The 25,262-nt window shown below is 42.0% G+C and overlaps 2 protein-coding genes across 4 annotated transcripts; one reads left to right on the top strand and one right to left on the bottom strand.

Moving 5' to 3' along the window:
- The first annotated feature begins 1,260 nt into the window (after positions 1-1,260).
- On the top strand, positions 1,261-18,608 carry RBSN (rabenosyn, RAB effector). Of its 3 annotated transcripts, XM_081852544.1 has the most exons (12): positions 1,261-1,339; positions 5,095-5,397; positions 6,759-6,899; positions 7,887-7,987; positions 8,589-8,634; positions 8,713-8,874; positions 9,312-9,553; positions 10,343-10,413; positions 11,701-11,787; positions 12,354-12,456; positions 14,037-14,141; positions 14,621-18,608. In XM_081852544.1, the coding sequence occupies exons 2-12, from the start codon at positions 5,235-5,237 to the stop codon at positions 15,773-15,775; spliced, it is 2,376 nt and encodes a 791-aa protein (XP_081708670.1). In that variant the 5' UTR covers positions 1,261-1,339; positions 5,095-5,234; the 3' UTR covers positions 15,776-18,608. The 3 variants fall into 3 exon arrangements, with proteins under 3 accessions (XP_081708670.1, XP_081708668.1, XP_081708669.1); XM_081852542.1 differs by having other exon boundaries at positions 8,589-8,874; XM_081852543.1 differs by having other exon boundaries at positions 1,305-1,441; positions 8,589-8,874.
- Positions 18,609-19,793: 1,185 nt separating this feature from the next.
- On the bottom strand, positions 19,794-24,494 carry MRPS25 (mitochondrial ribosomal protein S25). The gene is made up of 4 exons (XM_081853775.1): positions 24,262-24,494; positions 22,829-22,935; positions 22,540-22,627; positions 19,794-20,107 (listed from the first exon to the last, which is right to left on the bottom strand). The coding sequence occupies exons 1-4, from the start codon at positions 24,393-24,395 to the stop codon at positions 19,915-19,917; spliced, it is 522 nt and encodes a 173-aa protein (XP_081709901.1). The 5' UTR covers positions 24,396-24,494; the 3' UTR covers positions 19,794-19,914.
- Between the last annotated feature and the right edge of the window lie 768 nt (positions 24,495-25,262).

Below are 25,262 nucleotides of genomic sequence, written 5' to 3'. Positions count from 1 at the left end.
TGAAGCCCTCGCCCTTGAGTCCTATCCTCCAGAACAGGAGAAAACAGAAGGGCCTCAGATGATCATCGCAGGGTCCAGGTTAGTTCATGTGGAGAGAGGCGGTCCTTGAGGTATTGCGGTCCTGAGCTGTTTAAGGCTTTATAGGTCAAAACCAGCACTTTGAATTGAGCCCAGAAACTAACCAGCAGCCATAGCCATCAGGCCAGGATGGGTGCAACATGCACTGGCGTAGCCCAGGGGAGCACCTGCCCGCCACCCCAATCAAATAATGATAATCCACAGTGCCGGATTTACGTATAAACTAAACAAGCTATTAATTAGGGCTCCACTCTCTTGGGGACCCCAAAAAAATTCAAAGGAGGAAAAAAACCTGGTTGTACATTTCCAAAATATAATATAAAAAACAAATAAAATAAAACTTACATACAGCAACAGTATTTTGTGTTGTGTATGCTCCTAGTAATGGGCCCCGCCTGCTAGCTTGCTCCCTAAAATATCACTGGCTTGCTCATTTCTATATATAAGGTGCCTACATTCTGCTATTTATAATTATTAGTAGTTTGCATCATATATTCACACCTGTTATTATTACATGTTATAGCAAGTTTCTAGAAACTAGATTATGAGTCTTCGTAAATTGTGTTTCTTAAGGAACTTTCGTTACTGCCAAATGCCAATGTTTTTGCATTATTTTGTTATGAATAAAAAATCATTGTAAGTTAGAGCTTAATAATTATTTCACTATTCATATACTTCTTCTTGATTGTATTTCAGTTCAAGAATTACTTTGATAAAATACATATTTTGTTATGTTCAAATGGCTTTAGGTCCATAAATGACCATATAGCATATATTCAACACAAAAACCAGCGATAATTTGTTGTTGACAAAGGACAGCTGGACATATAAAGGGCCCATTACCTTCAGTAGCTTAGGGCCTCATCTAACCTAAACCCGGCCCTGCCCACCCCAATCAGCTAAGAAGCTGCAAACCGGCTGCACCCCGTTTCCTCCTACAGAGCAGCTGTTCCAGCGCCAACAGCTCCTCCCCGCTGCCCTTTCCTAGCTCTACTATTTCTCTATCCTGAAAGCGGGGAGGAGTCTGCACGTTGCCCGTCATCAGCTCGGAAGGAGATGCCGCAACGGCCTCCTCGCGCCGCGTAGCTCCTCCCTCCCTCCCTCGCGCCTGCCGCGGAGCGATCCGGAGCCCCTCCCTTTCCCCCTCTCATCCATTGCTCGGCGCTCGGCACCCCCAGCCGCCCCTCCCACCCGCGCCATCGGTGCCTCGGCGCTCGCCCAGCTGCCGCCCGCGCGAGGAGGAGGCCCCCTCTCCCCTCAGGTCAGTCGGGGCGGGATTCGGCCCTTCAGGTGCCGTCCCTGAGGCCGCCTCCTCCTCGGGCGGGGAGGGAAACCGCCGCTGCCGCCCCTGCCCCTCGCGCAGGTGTGAGGTGGCCTCCTCCGTCCCACTTGGGGGGATGTCGCGGGGGGTCTCTGCGGTGCCGGGGTGGGTCGGGCGAGGCGGCTCCCGGGGTTTTGTGTGTGTGTGTGTGTGTGTGTGTGTAGACGTCGCTTGGGGTCCCCCGCCCTGCCTTCCCATACAGTAGTTCTCGTCCATACTCCTGGGGTTGCCTCTTCATGGGGAGCGGCGGGTGTGTTGGTTTGGGGGTGAAGACGCCCCCCTCCCCCAGCAAGGCCACGGCAGCAGCTGGAGTTCCTCCTCCTCAGGATAAGGATTTCGGTCGCCCCCCCCCAAAAAAACTCCCCAAAGCAGCGAGCCCCTCTTTCCTGCCCCGCATTGGCTCCTTTCCTCTCGTTTTTTTTAACATCTGGGGTTAGATAAGAGCGGCGCTGGTTGGTCCCAAGGGATGCCGCTCCTTTCCCTGACAGGTTGGCGTGTGTGTGTTCGCCTTTCACAGCTGTGTGATGCGAAGAGATTAAGGAGATTAAAAAACCCAAACCACCCCAACCTCTTTCTGCATCACCTGCCAGGCAGCTGTTGTTGCCTGTGCAGGAATCCTGCTGGAACAAAAGGAAACCAACCCCGCCTGCTGTTTCTGAGAGGTGCCTGGGCCAGCTGTGTGGGTGTGTGGCCTGATTCGCATGCCCAAACCAGGAGGGAACAGCATCTCGGGCCTCGCCTACAAGGAGCAGGTTTGAGGTGGTGGCGTGCCAAGGTGGAATGCACCACTTCAGTTGGCGGGTGAAGGATTGGGTTTTTGGATGCTCCCCGGTGGGAAAAGGGCTTCCAATTAGAAGACCAATCTAGCAAGCAAAGGGTTGTCCTAAAACCTTTCCCCCTGATGTGATAGGTTTCTGTTTACACGGAGTCTTTTTAAACCGAGTGTTTGCCTGCAGTCCAAAGTGGTACAGGCTATTATACTGCAGGTGTAAACTCAACCCTTTCTCTTTTGTTCTGATGATTTGTATGGGGGAAGTAATTGGGAGATTCCAACTGGCTTGTAACAAACATGTCACAGGGGGCTGGATTATAACAATGATCTGAAGAAAATGGAGTGTGTGCCGTGATTTGTGTGATAGCCCAATTACACAGAATGCTAAGTCGAGGGAGTCGGTGTTTGTGTGTTGAAGTATTAATGGATCTCGCTTAGTTGAACTATTCTTGTCTTACAGGCTATGATTCCTTTGAAACAGTGAATTGGTATCTTGCCTTAATATCTAGTTCTGTCAATGTGCATTTTTAATTTTATTTAAGTCATTTCTATACTGCTTTATATTTATTTTTGAAACAATCTTAAAGTGGTGTAAAATTTACCTTAAAACATCAAATAGAACATTTCAAATTAAAACTGCAAATTAAAGTCAAGTGCAGAATACACATTTAAAGCAGCATGATTAACAGGAAAACAAAACCTTCCCTTAAATTAACAAAACCCATTACAAAAAAAATGCAGTAATACAGTAAAACTCCATATATACAGCATCATTAGCAACTAAACAAAATAATTGAAACGAAATCTGCACCTATGCTTCCCCTGTCTCAGTAACCACTCACAAGTACATCCATAGCAAGCCTCACTCTGCATTCCTACCAACCATACAGATAGCACAGCTAACCCTTAGCCAACCTTTTCTCACCAAGCAAACACCTTGTAGCAGATTATACCTTTTTACTTTGAGCTAATCAAACCTGGATGTTCCTTATACCACCCTGGTTTTTTCTCCACCATATCCCTTTTCTTGTGTTCAACACATGTAGAGAGAAGCATGATGAAAGAGGATGAGGGGCTTTTTGTTTAGCCTTGTCTCAAAGTCACACTGCTGTTCTGCCCCCACTGCTGCCACGTTACGCATAACCTCTACTCCATGGGTGCAATAAGTCTGTCATTCTGTCATTTCTGCTTGGAAGATGGAACAATCTCCCTTCTCTTCCCCTTGCATGCTGTTCTTGGAGTTCTCCCATCCACAGCAGATTTGGTGAGGGACCAGGAAGAGAGAGAGGAAAGTCTCATTGTGCTAGTGGGTAGGTTGCTGGGGTGAAGGATGACTTAAGCACAGCCCAAATTTACAGAGTAGGAATATGTTTATTGATAAAGCAGTCAAATATTGTGCAAATACTTTGCTTTGGAGAACAATCTATAAGCTTGTACACAGCCCACCCCCTTCTTCCTCTCCTTTGCATTCCTTTCCTTTTGCACTTGCCAATCTTCCCCACCCTAATTGCCTTGTTTGTCTTGTCTAGTTAATGGCCTGGATGGAGCAGTTCAAACGTGCTGAATGCTTACTACACAAAGACAAAATGTTAACCTCATCCCAAACATGTTTGAGGAGGCTCACTTGGCTTATACACATGGGTTTCTTTTAATTGGCTTCCCCATCCTGCCCCATGCTTCACATTTTATCTAAGGGAAGCAAAGTTCTGGCAAAAATGTCTGTGTATTGCCTTCTTATTTCACAGTCATTTAGGCTGTGTACACTTGAGAGAAAATTTCATTGAATTCAATGGGACGTTCTTCTCTGTTAAAGCTCCTACATACAACACACACACATAGGATTACACTGTAAAGTTTTAGGAAGGTCTAGGCCGGTCACATGGGATTTTAGTGAGCCTTCTAAAAGCCCCCACAAAGGTTGCTGTTAAAAACTGGTTAATGGATTCAAGGCCACAAACAAAAAGAAGGAAGGAATTAAAAAACAAAACAAAAAGGAAAACCAATATCCAGAAGCCAACAGTATCAATGCCCAATGCATTTCTGCCCATTTTGCTTTGCAGTGATTTCTGAAATTGTTTTTGAACTCTACCAAGGAAACAGAAAACCTCCCAGGAAAGCCTATTGGGCTGAAACACAATGGGTGTTAACAAAAAAGTGCATTACTCTTGAGATAGCTCTTCCTTTTTTGTCTTTAGAGTTGATTCAAAATAATAAAAAAGACATGAAATAAAATTCCATGGGTCGTATCCAGCAAATAGAATGAGGTCCTCCTGTGCAATTTAACTTCCACTTCCTCTTTCCCCCCCAATGTTAGTCCACACACCCAAATCAGCTCAGGGTTTTAGCCCAACTCTCTGGAGCAGATTTGGGCATAGGGGGAGGAGAAAGGAATTATAATTGTGCAAGCAGCAGTTATTTTGCTCATGCAGTGACTTAGCTGGATTCAACTCCATAGCAGTAGCTTTCTTGGTCTACTAAAGAAAAACGTGTACCGTTAAAGTATTACTAAAAGATATGTTTGTTCATATGTATTATGATCGGTTTTATATGAGGATTAGTTTTTTTAAATTGTGGACATTGATAATTTGAAAGAAACAAGATTTGCATTTTGAATGCAATATACTCTACATTAGGCTTGTTTAATAGACTTAGATGGAATTTTCACTTTCATAAGGTATTTCTAGAGCATCCTAATTACATGCCAGTGTTTATTAATTTTTTAAGCTGACATACTTATCAAATGTACATGACTTATTTATTTATGAAATGGATATGATACGTGGTGATTTTCAATTATGTTACCGTTGGGTGTATATGCTAAATTTATAAATAAAGGAAGTACATAAGACTTAATAAAATATTAGAGAAAGTTACTGAGTTAAACAGGTCATCTTATTTAAAACTGTTCCTGGATCTCTTTCAGGGCAATGTTTTGCACAAGCAACAGGAGCAAAAGCTACTTTCTTGCTATTAGCCTACTTCTCTAGTGATGAATGGCATGCCATTGTTCCACTGCTGCTGAGACCTGGAGTGTGTCAGTATCTTTGGAGTCCTTGGACCACTATGGCAACAAGCTACACACCTCCATTTGATGACCCCGGGGAGGTGAGAGAGGGTTTTCTATGCCCCCTTTGTCTGAAGGATCTGCAATCGTTTTATCAGCTTCAGTCTCATTATGAAGAAGAACATTCAAGTGAAGACAAAGATGTTAAAGGACAACTTAAAAGTAAGGAAGGCAGTAGCTGCTGACTGTTATGATGTAAAATATAACTATCCACCATATTTATCATTTGACTTGCATAATTAGTAATATATTTTCTCAGAAAATATTATATGTAGAAGTGTATGTGTTTCTGAGTTACACAAAACTTCATTAGGAATAATAGAAATGCAAATAATGTTCAGTTATACAAAGTAGAAAGTTGGTTACAAATGCAGAATTTTCATTCATTTCTGATAGCATAACTGTCTTTAGGCTGATATAGGGTTCCAAAATCTTGAAATGTTTTAGCTATTCAAAACTTTGGAGAACTTTTCCTTCATTAAAAGAATTTAATTAGCATTTACTAAGGATTAAATACATCTTGATGTCATAATTTGGATTTGATTTTAGTGTACAATTCCTTATAGAAGGCTTTACAGAACAATGTTATTATGGTCTTGCTGGTGTTAGCAACTGTTTCTTACTTAGGAAAAAAAGCTGTACCTTAAGGGTTTGCACATATTTCTGCCCCCAAGGACATATACGCAGCCATATTGCTTCTAGTTCAGGAGTACTCCTGATTGTCATAGTGATTTTGACGTATCCACCTTTGCTCAATGATGCTTTCAAACACTGAGGTTGTCTTTTGGGAATGGCATGGGAACTAGAGCTTAGTAATTGTACCATTTCAGCCATTGAATATACAAATTAGTAGCAAGAGCTGAATAATAGCTTAAACTATAAAAATACAAAAGAAATGTAACGTGTTCAATCACTAATTATGGGGTACTTTTTCCTGTTTAAATAGCCAAGAACTCTGTAGTCAGTTCACAGTGAATTGCAAAAGCAAGCAGTTGTCTTGAAGTGCTAATTTTCTTCACTTGTTACAAGTTGTTTCCCAGTTCTTTGACGGGTTATTAAATGCATCATTGTTCTACCTTTATAAAGTGCTCTTGTATTTTACTTTGTCCGGTGTTCTGTTTCACAAATTGCTTTCCAAATTAAGGCTGTCTCTGGATACAGAACATTCCTTTGAGGTGCCAATAATTGGACTGACTGATTAACTAGCACATTTGTATTCTCGTCAGGTTGGGCCAGGTAGAAGTATTTTATTGGGATTGTATTCTTATGTGAAGCATTTACACAGGTCTTCTCACCTTCAGGACTCCCCCCCCCCCCAACTTGTAATTGCATTCCTCTGAGAAGGTAAAACATGATTCTGGTGGTCAACAGATGCAGGAGGTGGGAGGCAGAATGGTCAATTATATTGCTCAAAGTCTTAGAGGCAAATACCTCAAGGAAGTTGGGAAGATGGGTAACTCTTACAAGGATGCTTAAATAAGTGTTTGTGTGTGTGTAATATGTAGCATTTGATCTTCTTTCAGATCTGGTCCAAAAAGCTAAAAAAGCAAAGAATAAATTGTTGAAACGAGAAGATGACCGAACTGATGGAGGGCCTCAGGAACGATATGAGTCTTACAGCTATGGTGGAGTGGATCCATATATGTGGGAGCCCCAAGAATTAGGTAAACAGTCAAGAATGATGCAAATAATGCACAACTTTCACTGGGAAGCCCCTTGATCTCCACTGGAATCTATGCATAATGATGCAAAGTTGTCAGGAATTAATAGATCTTTTAAATAGAAGATATAGGTGAAACACTAGGGCCACAATCCAGTGCAAAACTATACACACACTTAAGTTCTATTGCTTAATTGCTTGCTTTGTTCTTAAACATTTTTGCTTAGTTTTCATAGAATCATAGAGTTGGAAGAGACCACAAGGGCCATCGAGTCCAACCCCCTGCCAAGCAGGAATTTGTATTTGATTGAAACCAAGGATTACATTGCAGTGCAAATAGAAAATATGTAATAGTGTTGTGCCATTGATTGTTTTAATGTAAGAAGCTCCACCATGACTGCAAGAACTTGTGGCATGCTAGTATGTGAAAAAATATATTTTTAGTAAGTTGGGCTTGACCAGTAATTGAGAGATGAAGACTGTAATCCTGTACCCACTTACCGTATTTTTCGTCCCATAGGACGCTCCGTTCCACCGACCCCTCTCGCTCTCCAAGCTTCAGTGAAAGCCTGTATTCACCCCATAGGACGCACACAGATTTCCCCTTCATTTTTGGAGGGGAAAAAGTGCGTCCTATAGGGCGAAAAATACGGTACCTTGGAGTAAGCCTGATTGAACTCAGTAGGACTTGCTTCTAACTAAATATGTATGGGATTGTACTCTAGTAGCTTGTAGTAGCCAGGGAATGTTGTTGCTGTTGTCTTCTGAAATCATATAGGCAGAAATAAAGAGCAGTATTTCATCAATAAAGATCACAACAGAATGTAGTTACACATGTGCACAGAACACTATGATGAAAACGTATTTCATTTTTTAACATTGAATTTCAGCCAAAGAGTGAGAGAGGAATAACAACATGTTAAACTGCCTTTTAACTAAGAAAAAAGAGTTGAATGACTTTGGCAAGTTTTCTAACAGTGTTTCTTACCAGGTGCTACGAAGAGCCATCTTTCTGATTTTAAGAGACACAGAGCAGCCAGAATTGATCACTATGTTGTGGAAGTCAATAAATTAATAATCAGGTTAGAAAAGGTAAATGGGTTACTCTTGCATTTTTCACATAAGTGTGTGGAAGTTCATTTTAAACTATATGCTACTACAGCATTGTTTCTGATGTGTGGATAATAGCTTTGTTTGGTTCACAATTTCAAGTGAACTGACTAATAGGTGGATTAGAATCATTTGGATTCCACCTGTCTTCAAATATTGCTTGGTTGTAGCCTTGAAACTGCCTTGGTCGCTCTGGTAGAAGACATTTTTGGAAGAGAGATGGCTGGGGAGTGACCCCTGTTTGCTTGCCTTGGTGTCTTTGCAACTTTTGATACTGTTGACCACAGTACCCTTTTGAAATAGTTGTGGGAGGTGGGGGATTAGGGACACTGTATTATAGGTATTCAGCTCTGAATTTTGAGGCTTCTTTTTTATTTTTTCCTTCTCTGTTAGAAGGACAATAACATCTGCCCAATACCAAGCTAAGTGACGTAAAGGAATGCTCAGGGAAAGATACTGATTTTAGCGAAATAAACTTAGGAAAGCAGACCCTGTAATATTTTTGAGTCCTGTGCTGAACTGTTGTAAAGAGCTTTCTAGTAGAAAACTTGTATTAAGACCTCTGGTTTTAATATTTTTACAGCTTACATCCTTTGACCGAACCAATACAGAATCTGCAAAGATAAGAGGTAGGTGCAAGCATGTTCGACCTTTGCTAATTTGGATTTCATTAGTGATGTTTGATAGATTTTCTCATTCTATTCCAGCAATAGAGAAGTCTGTTGTGCCTTGGGTTAATGATCAGGATGTGCCATTTTGTCCAGACTGTGGTAACAAGTTCAGCATAAGGAACAGACGTCACCACTGCCGCCTTTGTGGGTCTATCATGTGCAAGAAATGCATGGAACTGGTCAGCCTCCCATTTGCAAGTGAGTACAGTGGTATAGATGTCTTGGACCCGTGTTTCTGATGCCGGAAATAACTTTCTCAGGTTGGGGGGGGGTCTGTGGAGCTGAGAAGCATGGGGCGGGGGGGGGGGACAGGCCCACTCAGCATCAGCTTCAGGCAGGTAGGCATGGTTGTAGGGGTTTTTCTGGAAATCCTGGATTTACAGTTTTTCTTATAAATGGCTATCTAGGACATAAACCTCACTTAAGGGCTCTAAAGGCTAAAGATGGTGATGCAAGGGTCCTGATTTTGTTCTTTCTAGCAACTGTGCTATAAAATTGGCACTTGATAGTTCCTTTTTATGATGAGTTACTGGAGTTGAGCTGAACTGAATTTTTGAACCCATGTTCAAGACTAGTGTTCTGTTGATTGGACCACTGGCTTGTGACCATTATATCTCCTGAATGTATGATTCCAGGCAAACTCACCACTGCTAGCAAGGAAGCCTTGGCCTCTCATACTAGCCCAAACTGCTCACCCAACAGCATTCAGGGCTCTCGCCGTGGCAGCATCAGTAGTGTGAGCAGTGTGAGCTCTGTCTTGGATGAAAAGGATGACGATCGCATCCGCTGTTGTAGACATTGTAAAGATACTCTGCTTAAAAGAGAGCAACAGATTGATGAGAAAGAGTACACACCAGACATCGTGAAACTTTATGAGGTAAAATGACACTAAATAAACAAGAACTGGAAGTGAAGTGGGATTTTCCAGTTATCAATAACTTAAGCAGTATTATTATTATCACTATTATTATTATTATTATTGTACAATATACTAGGTGCTGTTCACTTTAAAAACAAGATAGGCTTCCAGCTAACTTCTGAGGAATAGGAAAGAGGAAGTAAGTTTAACTTTATAGTTTTAAAGAGAGTTTTAACCTGGTATTTTTAAGTGGGTTTTTTTTTGAAGTTGGTTTAGCTGAGAAAAGATGTATTAAAAAATTATAACTGAAACTGCTTACTCTGATGCAGCCCAGATCCAGTTCTGGTCCTGGCTATTAACAATACAACTTACTCATCTAAGCATGCCAATAAATTGATTAAAACATTCCAGTTGCCTTATAGCCTCAGAGTAAACTGGTTTTGTAACTTTTCAGAAGAGAGACCAGTTATTGACAATGTTACTTTAACAGAGGTGCAATCTGAACCATATTTACTTGTAAGTAAGTCCTACTGAATTCAGTGGATCTTACTTCCAGGTAAGTGGGCTAAAATAGTCTTAGAGATCTTAATTAGAAATGGTTTCAAAATCTGGAGTTCTACATTTAAAATCTGAGACCTGGTCTCCCGAAAGAATAGATCTTGATTCTCTGGGTAGCAACTACTACCAAATATTAAGTTGTTACACACAGAGGACAGGAAAAATTGAAGGCATGTGAAGCAATTGTGTATCTGATTTGTTGCTATAAATAACTTTATTTTAATCTATTAATTTTATTGATTAAAAAAGAAACTCCGACTTTGCATGGAAAAGGTTGACCAGAAAGCCCCAGAATACATAAAGATGGCGGAATCATTAAAGTAAGCCTATTCATTTTTAATAAATATGTCTTTAATATTTAATGTTCAAGAAGAAAGAAGCTTGTGTTGTCTACACACACACACACTTCATTAAAGCCTGGTTGTAGTTTCATATTAATGGATGGATATAAAGAAAAAGGAAATTGTGAGGGGTGGGAGGATGCTTGTGGGCATGATGCATAAACTCCAGTCAGCAGATTAGAAAAATCAATATTCTTTTATTCCCCTCCACATTATGCTCAAGATGCATTCTAAAGAATTCAGGCGAACTTGAAAGCTAGCTCGCTACTTCGACATCTCAGTATGTCATCCCCCCACCCCCATTGGATCAAATTGGCTACCTAGAATTTTTGTCATATTAACAGTCTATGATCCAACACAGATGTCACTTCCAGATTCTGTGAAGTCCTTCTGAGGTTATTTTTAACCTCACCAACTTTGTGTGATGCATACACAAATGTATTGTCTGAATTTGCCCTTATCATGTGCTCCTACTTTTTCTCTGTGCTAAACTGGCTTTTTCGTTTTATAATTTTATATTGGAAACCACCCTTTGATCCTTGGACGAAGGATAGAAATTTAATAAATTACATAAAATTCAGTGCAAAGTCCAGTGCTCAATAGTTTGATCTGAGATGGGACCAGTAACAGGTCTTTTAACATGATAAATTGTTCACTTGCAAGTTACTCATCACACAAAACTGATATGTAAAATTGTTGTTATGTAAGCAATTTTTACATTATCCAAAAGTATGAACTGCCCTTCAGATAATAAATGTAAAAAAGTATTGTTAATGCTTCCTGTGTTAGCACTGTCAGAAGAATATTTCCACATTTCTGAGTTAGTAAAGATGCTACATAGGGTTTTTCTCTCTGTGCTTTAACTTTGTTTTTTTTTTTTTGTAAAGTGTGTTTGTGTGTGTGTTGGATGTTGTGAGACAATGGTGTTGGCAGGCCTGATTAACATGAGGCAATTTTGCTTGCTATCAGATAAGGTTCTGCACATGCAACATTCCCTTTGTTGCCCCCAAAGAAGAGCCTTTGAAATAAATCTGTCCCAAGCTCCTGAGGTTTCATCTTCTTCTTAACTATGAACAACACATTTTCAACTTCTTGTGCTTAAAGTGTCATACCTAGAAAGTGCCACCTTGGCAAGCTTTTAACATAGGGCCTTGGCTCAGTTTTGATGATGGAACTCTGCCTCGTTTCTAAACACATTTGCTGAAACTGGTGCACTGGTAATCACTTGCCAAGGTAATTGTGGTAACAATGCATGTTTTCTTCCAGTGTTGGGGAGACAACTTACAGTCTGGAACATGCTAACAGTCTTAGGATGGAGGTGCAAAAAATGTATGAGTTAATAGATGCTCTAAGGTAAGTGACGGAACTCAAAAGAGGGGATTTCTGCATTTGTATTTTGATTCTTGTGCTTAATCGTTTTATATTGTTGCAGACTGCCTTGAAATCAATTTTGAAGGTGGTGGTGTATAAGTAAATTAATATGAATTGCCTTAGACCAAGCATACTTAAAAGACAAAAAATTTCAGTCAATAAATTTTGAATGTAGTTTGTATTGTGATCTCAGTTGGGAAATATATGGCTCAAAGACTTAGTACGTTTTAATCAGTCAGTGCCCAAAAGAAGTAAAACTGATTTGATTGGGCTACTTTGGAAAACGCTTCAGTGTGCATTTTTTTCTGTGCGTGCGCATGACAATACAGTCCTGTTGTTGGAGAGTTCATGAATGTCAGTGACAAAATACTGTGATGAAGTGTGTACTGCAAGCAATGCTAATCTGTCCATTTAAAAAAAGTTACCAACAATTTATATTATTGTAACTGGGACAACATAATTAGGAAGACTATTTCATATGCCTACATATTGCTCATAGTTGACTGTTAAGTTCGTATTGCTGATACACTTGTGCTTTTTGGGTTCAGCAAGAAGATTTTGACTCTGGGACTGAATGAAGAACCACAACCTCATCCCCGAACATTGCAGCTTCAGAGAATGATCAGATATTCAGCCACACTTTTTGTTCAGGTAGGTCATCTAGGAGGGAGGAGTAGCTCTTAGGTATACAGGACACAATATGACATACAAATGTTGCAGATAAATATTTTCAGGATGGTCTAAGTTAGGGGTGGGAAACTTAAGGCCTGGAGGCCAAATGCCTCTCTCTGTGGCCTTTAGAGTCTCACCAGGCTGCACTCTTTACCAGCCTTGTGCCACATTCTCAAGTTCTGTTGCTCTACTGGAATGTATTCTTTAACTTTGATAATTCCTTTTGCTTACCAGGATAGAGATAATCTTGCTTACTTGCCAGGCAGCTAGCTTTACTTTTAGCTAACTAAAAGTATTTGAAAGTTACTTGAGTCACAGTGATTGAAACACTGGTACTTTATGTAAGATTGAAGCTGATCTAAACTTCACCCATGTTGCATTTGGGCTTTAGAGAGACACAGACAAACAAACCCGTGACTTAACCCAATGCATAATTAAGGCTGCAATCTTAATACACTTGTGCCTGGGAGTAAAGCAGATTTTGCTCTGAGGCTTACTTCTGAGTAGACGTGCATAGGATTGCACTGTAAGCTTCACAGCTCAGTGACCCAGATCAGTGATAGTAGGAACATCAGAGATGGTGAGAGTCTTTAACATCTTCTTTGACTGCTCCAGTTTTTAATAGATGAGCCAGGATCCACATTCCATCTAGCATGTGCAAAGGAGAAGCCGCACTCCCTAGTGAAAAGTTGCTTTTGGTGCTGCCTGGGAGCACATATACTGGGAAGGGGCTGCACCCCCCCCCCCGAGCTCAGTGGTAAGGACAGTGGTAGCAGGAACCCCAGAACTAAGCAGAAGTGTAATATGTCATTCTTTTCCTCTTGCCTCTTAGCTGTCACACCACTGTGTTAATATTGACTTGTAAGTCACATTGGGGATTTTTTAGGTCGAAAGGTGATATTTTATATTTATTTTTTTACAAAAGCAAGCTAAGATAATTAGGAGCTTCACTCCAGGTGCCTCTACCCTAAGAGATTTGGTGGGTGTAAGAGGCAGAGCTCCTTTACAATATCCTCCCCAGATACCTTTTTTCTGGCACTTAAGCTTTTGTCTTTTAGGTGTCAGATACTATTATATTTTTAAAAACTTTTTAGCTGAGTTGATTTATTAATTTTAATGCTTTTGGTCCAGAGATGGGCTGAATGAGTGGAAAAGTTGCATGGGAGACAGCCCTGCTGAATTCCTCCAAATTTCACATCATGCTGCTGACCCCACCCACACCCCATCCTGTACCATCCCAGAAGCACCTCAATGTTCAGAAGCAGCCTTTTTTGCAGAGGGGGAGCACAGGGAGCTGTACTGTATAGGGGAACCAGGTATGCCCTGTTTCCTGAAAATAATTCTACTTGACTTGTTTTTGATCCAACTTCTTGTATTGTAAGCTGCCTTCACCATATTTGATGGAGAAGTGTTTAATTTGCCCCCCCACCCCCCAAAACAAATGTAAGTATAACTATGATATATTATGTGTTTTGTGCAGCTTCCTGTTTCTGAATAAACTTGAGAGCTTGATAGCCCATCCCTTTTTAAAAAACAATATTTTGAAAACATTTCCTCAGGAAAAATTGCTTGGTCTGATGTCGTTACCAACCCAGGAGCAATATGAAGAATTGAAAGAGAAAAGGAAACAAGAACTGGACAGAAAACTTCAGATGGAGAGACAGGTGAATATTTCAGTTAGTACTGAGACACCTTTCTAAGAGTTGTTTTATATCTGTATGTCGATTAAAACTAGTGCCTCTTTAATATCCTATCTTGTATGCCATGTTCAATGAAGTTAGTGGGGCATACTTCCATATACAGTGGTATGGTACCTCGGGTTGCATACGTTTCAGGTTACATACACTTCAGGTTACAGACTCCGCTAACCCAGAAATAGTACCTCGGGTTAAGAGCTTTGCTTCAGGATGAGAACAGAAATCGTGCTCCGGCAGTGCGGCAGCAGCAGGAGGCCCATTAGCTAAAGTAGTGCTTCAGGTTAAGAACAGTTTCAGGTTAAGAACGGACCTCCGGAACAAATTAAGTACTTAACTCGAGGTACCACTGTAATGCAAATAGGAGCAAACTAATCCTTTGCAACTTTAGATGTTATTTCCACACCTGCTTTATTTATTTATTGGTTTGTTTGTTTATTTGTGACTAGGCAACACTTGAAACACAGAGGCGATTGGAGGAGAAGCACATGGACTATGCTTCCAGATCTTTGGTAGCATCTAACGGTGAGGTGTCCCGGCCAAAACGGGTTGCAGTAAAGAAAGCTGAAGGTTGGCTGCCCACTGCGAACTTATCTCGCCAGCAGGAACTCACAGACCCACTTCTGCAGCAGATTGACAATATAACATCCTTTATTAAACAAGCCAAAGAAGCAAATCGTCTCGATGAGGTCCAGATGTTGCAGGAAAACCTGCGACAACTTCAGGATGAATACGATCAACAGCAAACTGACAGAGCCATTGAGCTTTCTAGAAGGCAAGCCGAGATGGAGGAGATGGAGAGGGAACAATTGCAGATCCTTTGTGAAAAGGAATGGGAGAGGGAACATAAAAAACGAATGTCTCAGCACTCACGGACACGTTCCCTGGATTTCAGAGAAGTGAAGCACAGTAAGTTAGAGATTGGGAAGGAGAGCATAAACCAAATAGCACAGGCTTTGGACCTTGATACTACTCAGAATGCAAGTAACCCAGCCTCTAAAGCATCTTCACCATGTGGTGGTGACAAGCTCCAAGCGCAAGAGAGCCCAGTCTTTCCCGGGCAATTTCTAGAGATCCAAGAGCATGACAGCGTAATAGAGCAAAATAAAAATGTTCCCATAAACCCTTTTGAAGATGAGCCAGTAATTAGCACTCTAAAGAGGGAACCCGATAATCCCTTTGCTGAAGATTCCTCCACAGTGGCTTCCTTGCCCACCCAAACCTTGCACAGTGATAAAAAAGAATATAACCCATTTGAAGACGATGAGGATTGTCATCAAGCAAATGGAGTAGCTGTCAGTGCTCCGAATCCCTTTAAAAATGCTGTTGGAAATCCATTTCGTGTGCTCACAGATCGTCAGGAATCTGGAAATCCATTTGAGGAAATGTCTTCCTCCACGAATCCTTTTGAAGAGGATGATGATAATGAAGTGTCAAGGGAAGACATCATAGAAGAGGAGCTACTGCTCCAACAGATAGATAATATAAAAGCTTATATTTTTGATGCCAAACATAGCGGGCGGATGGATGAGGTTGAGGTGCTGACTGAGAATTTGAAAGAACTGAAACGCACACTAGCAAAACAGAAGGAGAAATCCAGCTAGTTGCTGTTTCCATGCACATACAACTTTACAGTTCTCTGACTGTCCCAGAGGCAAAGGCGAGCAGGTGGAATTAAAATGCAAGAGGGAATTTTGGGATTGACTCCAATTGTCTGCACTTTGGCGTGGGTATTTCCACTATTATTCAGACTTTGCTAATACTGTCCACACTATTATGATTTTGTAATAACCTAAAACTGTGTCACGGAACATTTACAAATCTAAAACGTATCACAACCAGTTTTTATCACAACCCTAACCTCTTAACATTGTCATGCTTCTTGGCATTCCTTTTATTTCAGATGTAAACTCTGTAGGCTAATACGGAAACGGATGCTTTAAGGTGCAGGAAAATACAATCCTTCCCTCTGTGTTTGGTTGTTGCAGTATTACAGACTGGCCTTCTAAAGCTGGCTTTTCCACTAATAAGGGATCCAGAGTGTCTGGTAAATTCTGTGTCAAGCATGAAATAAGATGGTGCCTTTAGCAAATGTGTGTAACTGCCATATATGCTAAGGGCAAGTGTTAAAAAGCAGGTTGCTGAGATGCAGTGTGACCTGCACAGTACCAAGGCCAATGATCTGACTGTGCAATACAAAAGATAATATAAAGGGATTTTAAAGTATATTTGGGTAGATGTGATGTTATAGACATAATATCTGTTTTAGAAAATGTAAACTGCAATGAACTTCTGTTCCCTCCATCACCTGTTTTTCAGCGCTTTTTTATTTTAATAGCTTTCTCTAGCGAACCCTGGGAACAGCACCTTTTGTTGAGGGTGCTGATTTTTCTTGTTGCTTTCTCTCAGAAGTTGAAATTCTCAAAATTCCCTGGCTAGCGGAAATGCTATGACTGTTAAAATGATAACTGCAGCATATGCATGCAAAGTGTGTGGTGGGGGAGAAAGCACCAGTAATATACTATAAGGGAGGAAGTCTGATTTCAATGGAAAAGCAAACTGTTAGCCAACTATGATCTGATCATGTGAAGATGGCCTTCCCTCAGTTTTTAAACAACACCTAGCTACCTCTCTCAAGGTTTGACACCTGTTTTGAATATAAAATATACTGTTCCCTTTATAAATTCAGAATGGGATCATGGTGTGTGCTCCAGGAGAGCACAAAGCTCAGATGTTTGGGAGCTGAATCTACCAGCCATTGTTGCTGTGTAGTTTCTATTACTGCTGTGGAGGGTCTGTGCGAGCCTATACCCTGTCCAACTAGAAGCTGCGAAGCAGCATAGCTTGGGATTGGGTGGTTAATTTTTCCATATAAAAAACTGGTTAATTATGTCCTTTGGATATTTCTTTACTCACTGGATATTTCCAGTTCAAAATATGAACTGGAATTTTTGGGGAAAGTATAAAAATAATTGTATGTAACTGAAGGGCTATCAAACAATTTCTGGTTTCAGTTCTGCTGAATGAACATGATTTGGTCGCATTTGATTATTTTTTTAAGAATGAAGAGCAATTTGAATGTCACACATGGGGGCCGACTCCTGAGGATTATTATGGACTTCTAGAAATCAAATTTTGCTTCATTCATGAGTGGGGGAAAGGCCCAGCAGTTGGGACCTGAGTTAGCTTTGCTGTGTAAAAAAAATGTAGATTTTCACACATTCAAAAGCGTTGGCTTAAATACTACAAACAGAAACAAGGGATTAATCCAGGAGTAGCAAGACACTAATAGCTGGTTCAGGATTTCTAAACCTGAACAGTAATTCAAACTGTTGGGATTCCAGAAAAAATGTTTACAGAGATGTGTTGTTCCTTGGGGGGTGCTTAATATGGTGAAGAATTAAAGTAGCACTTTACGGAATCAATTCTATATATCTTCTTTATTTGGGGCATGGCTTTAGGCGATTTAGAAAAAAACCCCATTCCTTCTAGTTTCCCTTTCATTTGATTTTTCTGTCTGCTGGGAGGAATGTGCTCAGTTACATAACTAATTTAATATACTTAGTATTGACTAAAACTGTTTCAGTGGTAGCTTTGGTGGGGCAGGGTAGGAGGAAAATGATCTCAGCTTCAAAATTAATTTGATTTACAAAGTATTGACTAAAACTATGCCAGCTTGTTTAAAAAGCACTCAGAATTGTGTTGAGCCATCCTGTGGAAACAGACCTGAAGATGGCACTTAGGGCAAGAGTAGTAAGGGCAGATGACCTAAGAATTTAAGGTCATCTTTTTCTTTTTCCTAATTGGAAATAACTGGGATTGGGCTTGCGGAACAGGTGCACCTAACAAATCTAACAGGACAGGCTAATATCGGGTAACCAGACATGTGTAGTAAAATGCAGTAAATAAAGAAATTTATGTATATAGCTAAAGTAAGCAAGCACCACAGCTTTTATGTGACTACCAGCTAAGGAGCAGTGGTTTGTCTAAAACAAAACCATCTATATACTTTATTCTAGGCAGCAAGACACCAGACTTAACTGGAATACTTTGTATATCCCAGCCAAAATGAATGTTTCAGTGGCTTTTTTTTTTTACATTTAAAATATGTTTCCTTGTTACATCAATTCTGCCTTGTTTTTAGGTACTCTGTAGTCTAATACTCTTTAAAGACATAGTATTGATGTATTTTTACTAGTAACTATGTTGGTTTGTAGCTCCATGACTGCAAGTCAATGTGAAATGTAACTAGCCTTCTTGATAGAATGGTGGTAGACTCACATTTTGACAGCCTTCCATTTGTACTACTGAATTTACACTATGAAACAGAACAAAACCATGCCATTGTGAGAATTAACATTAAAGACATCCGTTTATACACTTGCATGCACTACTCTTAATTTGCAAGCTTTGAAGAAATAAAATAACATATTGGTTTGTATGTGTGATTTATTTCTCGTGTTAAATAAGAGGCCCAAGTCAGTTGCTGCCCTCTCAATAGGCCCCTTCCCTTTGAGGTTTCAGCATCTTCTGTGGCCAGTGTGTGTATACGGGCCTCACTGGGCTATGGGGAGTCCTCTCCTCAGGATGTCCCCTGAGAACAAAATTAATACTTTTGTAAACTTATGCATGGTGCCATTTTAGCTACATAGCAACAGCAATTATAACTTGAACATTGCAAATAGAGGGAATGGTGTGTAGCATCGCCTGCTTATAAGTTGGCAACCCACCTCTGAACTGGTTGTTGGCTGAAGATAAAGCTTCTTCGTAATCAACATATTTACACCAGCTTGAAATGATACTTTTTTCTTGTACAAACATAAAGTAACAAAATACAGAATGGTTCTTATTTACAAACGGGCCTCTTCATAGTATAGGCGATACATCTACCTATTGAGATTTAGCAAGGAGCTAAGAACAGCCTTAGCCAAAACTAGGGGAGAAATGCAGTAAATTTTAATGCCAAGTTTTCTTAAGGCCTTATGGTTTTGAATAGAAAAGAATATATTTTGACTAAACTGCCTCCACCCTGTAGCTCTTGCATTTTTCATATGGGGCAGCTCAATCTATTGCCAGCAAAAGCAGTTTGGGAGCTGGTTCAGTTTTGTTACTTCACTCTAAACTTTAATTTCCACGCCGTGGCAATTTAATTCCTGCCACATGTACATTACACAAACCTGCCTCATTCATGCTAGATGGATAGACAGGCAAGGAGAATGACCAGCCCTGAAGTCTAGCTAACCACTGGAGATCTTTTTAGCTACCTTTGTTGCCTGGGACTTTAGCAGGCATTATTCACTCTTTAAAGCATGTATTTGCATTTATAAACACTGAAAGCTTGTTTCTTTTTAAAGACATCCTGTTTAACCATAAGCATCTCTAGGAGGTCAAGCTGGCACCCAATACAACCCATAACCTGCCCTCTTCCACTGCTCCTACAGATCTGCAGCATACCCAAAACCTGCGCATAATCCAGAGATTTGTTAAGTCCAGAGTCTCCACCACTAAGAGAAGCTATTTGAGTGAAGGGGGGGCCTGTCCTCCCAAGACCAGGCACATATCATATAGACAGGATTCTGTATTTGGATGGTTGTATGTTGCACAAAAAAAGCACACGATTCATTAAACCAGGGTTCGACCAAGATGTGTTCTCCTTTGATTTAAAAACAAATGGCAAACATATATATTCACAATCCAGTCCATCACAAGAACAATTCCAGAATTTATTTAAAAGAAAGCTGGCTTAGGAAGCAGCACTCTCTTTCATGGCAGTTCTATATTTCCCAGTCATCTCCTTTGGTAATGGCACTTTACCAGGGCAGGGAATTTGGCCTTCAATTTCACACATGCATTCCCGCAAGTGGTACTTTCTGGGGCCAAACGTTGCGGGATGCCGTAGCTTCATTTTCTCTTGTGCTTCTCCCTGCAGTGTTTCCCTACAAAAGAAAAAGAAAATAAAGAAATTTGGTGTACGGACAAGAAGTGCTAGACAGTGATCAACGCATCGCAACAATCAAACTAGTTCACACATAATTCTTGAAAGTACAGTTGAGGCACCTGTGTTCCTCCAGATGTTGGGAGTGTAACTCTTTACCAAACTGGCTATGGCTATTAGAAGTCCCCAAACCTGGGAAGCCAATGGTTCTTCCTCTCATGCATTTAATAGTAAATTATAATTGTTAACAGTGACTTCCTCTATCACAGATGATTGTTTGGTGTTTCATGCTGCCTCGCTTCATTTCATGTTTTATGTCAAAACTGCTGGGAACACATAACTGCTGTAATAATAGTTCTGCCCTTGAGTGCTTAGGGCTTCTCTCGGTATTAAAGCTGCTCCAAGTCTGCTGTGCTACTCATCTAGCCTCACAGGGCTGTGTAACCCTAGGACTGTATGGTCTGGTCCTGACCAGATGGATACTAGAATCAGCAAGGGATACCCACATGAACTGAAGGTGCTGCTGTGCGATGCCAGGTCAATGATTCATAAGACCACTGCCATCCATGACTTGATCATGGATGGAGGACTTGACCTGGCATGTGTAACAGAGACTTGGTTGGATGAAGCAGATGGGCCTGTCCTTGCCGCTGCTTGTCCACCAGGTTTCTCTTACGCACAGCAACCCAGGCCATGTGGGCGGGGAGGGGGGTTGCAGTGATTTTTAGGACGTCACTAGCTTGCACCAGGCGTCCTATTGGGAAGACCCATTTTTCCAAGTGCATGTTCTGGAAGTTGGGCAATAGGGGCAGTACAGGATTCCTTTTGGTGTACCGACCTCCCCGCTGCACCAAGGATTCCCTGCCCGAGCTGCTTCAGGTCGTGGCGGATGTTCTCCTGGAGACACCTAGTTTGGTCGTCCTAGGGGATTTTAACATCCATGCTGACACGACCTTATAAGGGGCTGCTCGGGACCTCGTGGAAAGCATGGCCTCCATGGGGTTGTCGCTGAATAAGTCTGGCCCAACCCATAGCCGCGGACATGCCTTGGACCTGGTGTTTACCTCTATGGATGTTGGTGATCTGACACTAAGTAAAAGCGAAACGAAAGAAGTGCCATGGTCAGATCACTTCCTGGTGCAACTGGACTTCTCTGCGACCCATCCCCTCTGCAGGGAGGTGGAACCAATTCGGATGGTCCGCCCCCACCACTTAATGGATCCAAATGGTTTCCAGAGAGTGGTAGGGGATGCTTTATCCCATGTTGATGGCCTTTCAGCTGATTCCCTGGTGGCCCGCCGGAATGTGGAGTTAACCAGGGCTATTGACTGTTTGGCTCCGAAGCGCCCTCTCCAATTGCATGGAGCCCGGACAGCCCCGTGGTTTTCCACAGATCTGAGGGCAATGAAACAATCGTTGAGACGGCTAGAGCGCCGGTGGCGGATAACTCATTCCGAATCTGACCGGACACAGGTTAGAGCTCAACGTCGAGCCTACCAAGTGGCGATAGCGACAGCGAAGAAGACTTTCTTCACCGCCTCTATTGCATCTGCAGAAAACAGCAGCAGGAGACTTTTTCAGGTGGTTCACAATTTAGCGGAACCACCTGCAACATGATCTCCTGCAATGATTTTGCAAAGTTTTTTGCAGATAAAATCGCTCAGATTCAGGAAGAAGTAGACTCCACCGTGGGAGCAGGGCCGGGGCGGGAGAGTGCTAGAGTTTTGTCTAGTCAAGTTGCGTGGGATCAATTCCAATCTGTTACCTCCGAGGATGTGGACAGGCTGCTTGGACGAGTGAAACCAACCACCTGTCTCCTGGATCCTTGCCCATCCTGGAAGTTTTTAACGTGTGATATTTTAGTGTATTTTTGGTTTCTATGGAAGCCGCCCAGAGTGGCTGGGGAGGCCCAGACAGATGGGCGTGGTATAAATAAATAAATTATTATTATTATTATTATTATTATTATTATTATTATTATTATTGCTGCTAAGCTTGACTATTCTCTAAGCTCCCCAGTATTTGAACACTTTGGGAAGTGCTGCAAAACCTTTATCCGCAATAAGCATCTAATGTAAGCTTGTAATTAGCAGATTACCTGGAACAAGTAAGCATTACCTCCTGGTGACCAGGCTTTTGTAAATTTAAAGAATGAAGGTGTTTTTTTTCAGCTTTCTCGGGCCATCAAGTGGTGCCCATAAATGACATAAAAATGACATTTATGACAAAGGATATGTGGGCTACATACCAGAAAGCTTATTTTAAGGTGCAGAACTCAAGCCTGCAGGAGGATGGAGTTTTAATAGCATGTTTGTGTGCATTTAAAACATTGCCCTTATCCCAGTTCAATTGAATGGGGTAGACTCAAAAGTTTGGTTCTACAGCCAAAAACAAGCAGAGCCATATATGTATTTATGTGCGTGTTTTACTTACTCGCTTTTACCAAGAACTTTCTTAACATGTTCTGCGATCTCTTTGTTAGTCTTCTCTTCCACATCAACCAGGACTTGCTCTCCAGTATCTGCAGAGGAGAGAGCATGACAGGGTATCTACAGGCAGCTGTCTCAACCAGGATGCTCTGAAGACACTGTCTCATTTGGAGAGTGGCGCTACCCATTATTTGCCCACCTGTCACCTGTCAGTCTTGGGAAGTCTTTGCCTAAGCAGAGGGTATTCCAATGCACTTCAACAAAACCTAAACAAAACCATGCATGTTACTTACCTAAATAGAATTTTAAGAACGGTGATGGTGTCATGTTCTTAAACATCACAATCTGAAGCCAAGGGTTTTTGTACTGAATCTGAGGTATGTTGAAGAACACAAATTTTCTGTGGAAAGAGCAGGATAAAAGTAAGGAAGACAGTGGATGCACTCGGCCTTTTAGAATATGAATTCAGTGAAACTTAAGACTCTTGCCAAAGAAAAGGAGAAAAAGGCAGCTCTGTGTGTGAGAGAGAAAAGGCATCAGATCCACGAGGCAGAAACCCAAGCTCAGAGGTAGTTTCCCTCACCCTCCAGTATGTCTCATAGCAGACATATCCGCATAAGCAATGCCAAAACAGTGGGCATGTTAATCAGTTGCTGAAAAACCACAATGTCCATGAACACTGAGGAAGAGTAGCAAATTTACTGTGGTGTAAATAAAAGCCACAGGGAGCCAATATGATGCAGTGGTTATATTGAGCTAGGATGACAGCCCTGGTTCAAAGCCATGCTCAACCTTTTGAGGCTTTCGAGATGGTAACTGGCTCAAGTCACTTCAAAGGGTTGTTGTGAAGATAAAATGAAAGGGTGAACTGCATGCACCACATTAAGGTCTTGGAAAGAAAGATGGGCTGGGCATTATTTTATTTAATCATTTCATAAAATGTATACACCACTCAATTTTTAAAAAATAACACCATCAAAGAGGTTCATGAAAAGGAATAACAATAACAACAGCAAGCTGTTACTTCATCTGACTGTATGAGGAAACTGTGCAGTCTCAAAGCAGGCCGAGGAACATTAAAGGAACATTAAAGGTAAAGGTAAAGGACAGGTAAAGGTAAAGGACCCCTGACAGTTGAGTCCAGTCGCGAACAACTCTGGGGTTGTGGCGCTCATCTCGCTTTACTGGCCACAGTTTTCCTGGGTCATGTGGCCAGCATGACTAAGCCGCTTCTGGCGAAACCAGAGCAGCGCATGGAAACGCCGTTTACCTTCCCGCCGGAGTGGTACCTATTTATCTACTTGCACTCTGACATGCTTTTGAAGTGCTAGGTGGGCAGCAGCTGCCCAGAAAGCAGGACTAGATCTAATGAGCTCCAACTACAGGAAGGCAGATTTCAGTTGACCATTGGAAGAAACTTGTTGGTATCAGAGGAGCTAGGCAATGGAGTGGGTGGGTGGGTAGACATCTCTGGAGGTCTTCCTGTTCCAGATTTATCCCGCAGCGGAGCAGGCCGTGGACGTGGACGGCCTGCTCAGGACCAACTCCAATCCTGTATCTAGCAGTTCCCCTAGGCCAGGGGGGCAGCTCGGCTTGCCTTGGGGCTCCTTCCCCAGTCCCTGCACGAAGCGCACGACGAGCGCTTCAGCAGCGTGGCGAGAGCGGAGAGATGCGCAACAATCCCTGGGACGGGGGGAGGCTCCTTGCTCGAGGGGTCCCTGCTCACCTGGCTCCTTCGCTGAGAGGCCCCCTCGTGTTGTAGTTCACCGTCATCACCTTCACGGCGTCCTTGAAGATGATGTCGCCCTGGCTCAGGTACTGCAGCGTCCTGCGGATGGGGAAGCGGCCTTTCATCGGCATGGCGGCGGCAGGCGGCAGCCCCGCGCAGCCAAAGGCAGCGGCACGAGTCGGCGGCGCAACTTCCTCGCTCCTACCCACCCGGGCGGGAGAGGAATCGGAGCGCCGATCGCAAGGGGATGCGGGAAGTGTAGTCTCCGGGAGAGCGGAGGAGGCGGGACGAATCGGAGCGCATGGGATCGGAAGAGGAAGTGCAAGCATCGGGGGTCTGTTTACACTGCGATCCGAGAGAATAGTGAGAGCGAGATACCTAGAACTGCGCAAACGGAGAGGCATTCGGTAAAATGCACAAACGCGCATTCCAGACGTTCGGCTGGCGGCGCTGATTTGCAACCACCAGCATATACTATTTGAGTGCATGGGAAAGTTACGCAGGCTGTTCTCACAACTTTGCGCTGCACGAGATCCTGTTCTGATGCTGCTGCTGCGAGGAAACGCCGCCAGTGGAATGTCGAAATACTTCGGCTCGTTTGTAAAGTTTGAAGCGGCGGCTTCAGTACAAGGCCGAGTTTTCAGCATTGAAGTAAATGAACTAGGAGGGCAAAGCTTTGATTTCCAAAAAAATCTAGTACCAAATTGAGTATGGCATCTTTCCCTTATGGAACCACGTTTTTTCCTTAAACATACCCTAAATAATATATAGTGACCCTGATCATATGTGGAGTGAAGAAAGCCAGCTTCTGTTAAAATAAAAATCCAAATAGCAAGGTTCTCAAAATATGGAAAAAAGGAAATGCATCTCACAGCTCAGCACTCAGAAATGTTCAAATGCTTCCTTCCTGGCCAACAGGAATTGTATTGAACACAGTATTTTCACCATGTGGAGCTTCTTCCATTCTTGTTAAATATGTATCCCGCTGCTCCACCAAA

This window comes from Podarcis erhardii, assembly GCF_964252035.2.
Source record: "Podarcis erhardii genome assembly, chromosome: 2".
Lineage (NCBI taxonomy): Eukaryota > Metazoa > Chordata > Lepidosauria > Squamata > Lacertidae > Podarcis > Podarcis erhardii.
This window is presented reverse-complemented; position numbering and strand designations above follow the sequence as displayed.

Coding starts and splice junctions, on each gene's coding strand:
- RBSN (XM_081852542.1), top strand. CDS start 5,235: ATGGCAACAAGCTACACACCTCCATTTGATGACCCCGGGGAGGTGAGA. Junction 5,398..6,758: donor TGTTAAAGGACAACTTAAAA/GTAAGGAAGGCA, acceptor ATCTTCTTTCAG/ATCTGGTCCAAAAAGCTAAA. Junction 11,788..12,353: donor GAGTTAATAGATGCTCTAAG/GTAAGTGACGGA, acceptor TTTTGGGTTCAG/CAAGAAGATTTTGACTCTGG.
- MRPS25 (XM_081853775.1), bottom strand. CDS start 24,395: ATGCCGATGAAAGGCCGCTTCCCCATCCGCAGGACGCTGCAGTACCTG. Junction 22,936..24,261: donor CCTCTCAGCGAAGGAGCCAG/GTGAGCAGGGAC, acceptor CTCTTTCCACAG/AAAATTTGTGTTCTTCAACA. Junction 22,628..22,828: donor GTTCTTAAAATTCTATTTAG/GTAAGTAACATG, acceptor TCTCCTCTGCAG/ATACTGGAGAGCAAGTCCTG.